Here is a 1,033-nt window from a genome sequence, read left to right as displayed (position 1 = left end):
TAAAGGACTAAAAAGTTACCTATTCAGATACCACATTTTAATTTTAGACTTTGTTTTAATTCAAATAGCTGTAATTACTTTACAGCTTATGAACTGGTTGATCTTTACAAATTCACATATAGAGGAGATGGAGTTCAGCATCCCTGTTTTCTCATACTGCTGTTGCCTGGGACATGGGGGCTCCCAGCCTTATGACTTCAGAGGCACCCTTTGAACTGTCGCAGCATCTAGTCGTTGAGGGCTTTAGCCTCAGTGTCTACAGCACTCCAGAAAGCTTCAAGGAAAAGTTCCTTCTCAAGACCTGCAAGAACCCAATGGTACCCATAGGCTGCCTGGGCACAGTGGCTGCCCTCACCCATGACCTCTACTGCTTCCCTAGGGATCAGAGCCAGTGCTGCCAGCTCATGATATACAACCAGATTGCCACCCAGGGCTTCTCGCTCACAGCCACCTTGCTGGATCCAGCTTCATCAGCTGTGAAGTCTCTGCCCAAGCCTGGCTTGGTCTTGAAAGCTCCGTGGAGATTATTCCCAGCCTGGGAGTAACCACGGGTCCTGCCACAGGATTTATTCCCTCATCTGCCCTGACCAGTCCCTGTGTCAATGGAGGAGCAAGTGGCCAATTGTGTAATCGACAGATTTTTTTTCAGGAATCTCAGATTCTGTTCACTTCGGGTGTTGCATACTTCTACTTGTGCCACACCCTCTTCACCCCCTACTTAATAAACTCTGATCCACTTGTAAAAAAAAATTCATGTATATAGAACTAAATCTAGTATGTTAGTTTTTATTAGAAATGAGGCTTTATATAAGGTAGTAATGAAAATTTTAGCCTGTAAATAATTAATGCATCAAGATACAAGCAAAGTTCTTTACAATTACCCTAATCCTAGTGTGTAACAGCCTTTTGTGGTAGAATTTATTTCAAATTCCACTTCAGTTTGTAGGTACCCATCCCTCTTCTCACGTTTAATTCCCAATTCTTAAGCCCCTACCTTAGCCTGCAGTTGCTTGACCCTGAGGGTCAGAAAAGA

At 43.6% G+C, this 1,033-nt stretch overlaps 1 protein-coding gene across 1 annotated transcript; it reads left to right on the top strand.

Annotated features, from left to right (window-relative positions):
* Nucleotides 1–173: 173 nt before the first annotated feature.
* Nucleotides 174–545, top strand: LOC124234095 (HIG1 domain family member 2A-like). Its single transcript, XM_046651361.1, has one exon. It carries the CDS (start codon nt 174–176, stop codon nt 543–545), a length of 372 nt encoding a protein of 123 aa, XP_046507317.1.
* The last annotated feature ends 488 nt before the right edge of the window (nt 546–1,033 follow it).

This window comes from Equus quagga, unplaced genomic scaffold (assembly GCF_021613505.1).
Source record: "Equus quagga isolate Etosha38 unplaced genomic scaffold, UCLA_HA_Equagga_1.0 70775_RagTag, whole genome shotgun sequence".
Lineage (NCBI taxonomy): Eukaryota > Metazoa > Chordata > Mammalia > Perissodactyla > Equidae > Equus > Equus quagga.
This window is presented reverse-complemented; position numbering and strand designations above follow the sequence as displayed.

Bases quoted from the DNA above. Each gene is read 5' to 3' on its own strand.
- LOC124234095 (XM_046651361.1), top strand. From the start codon at position 174: ATGGGGGCTCCCAGCCTTATGACTTCAGAGGCACCCTTTGAACTGTCG.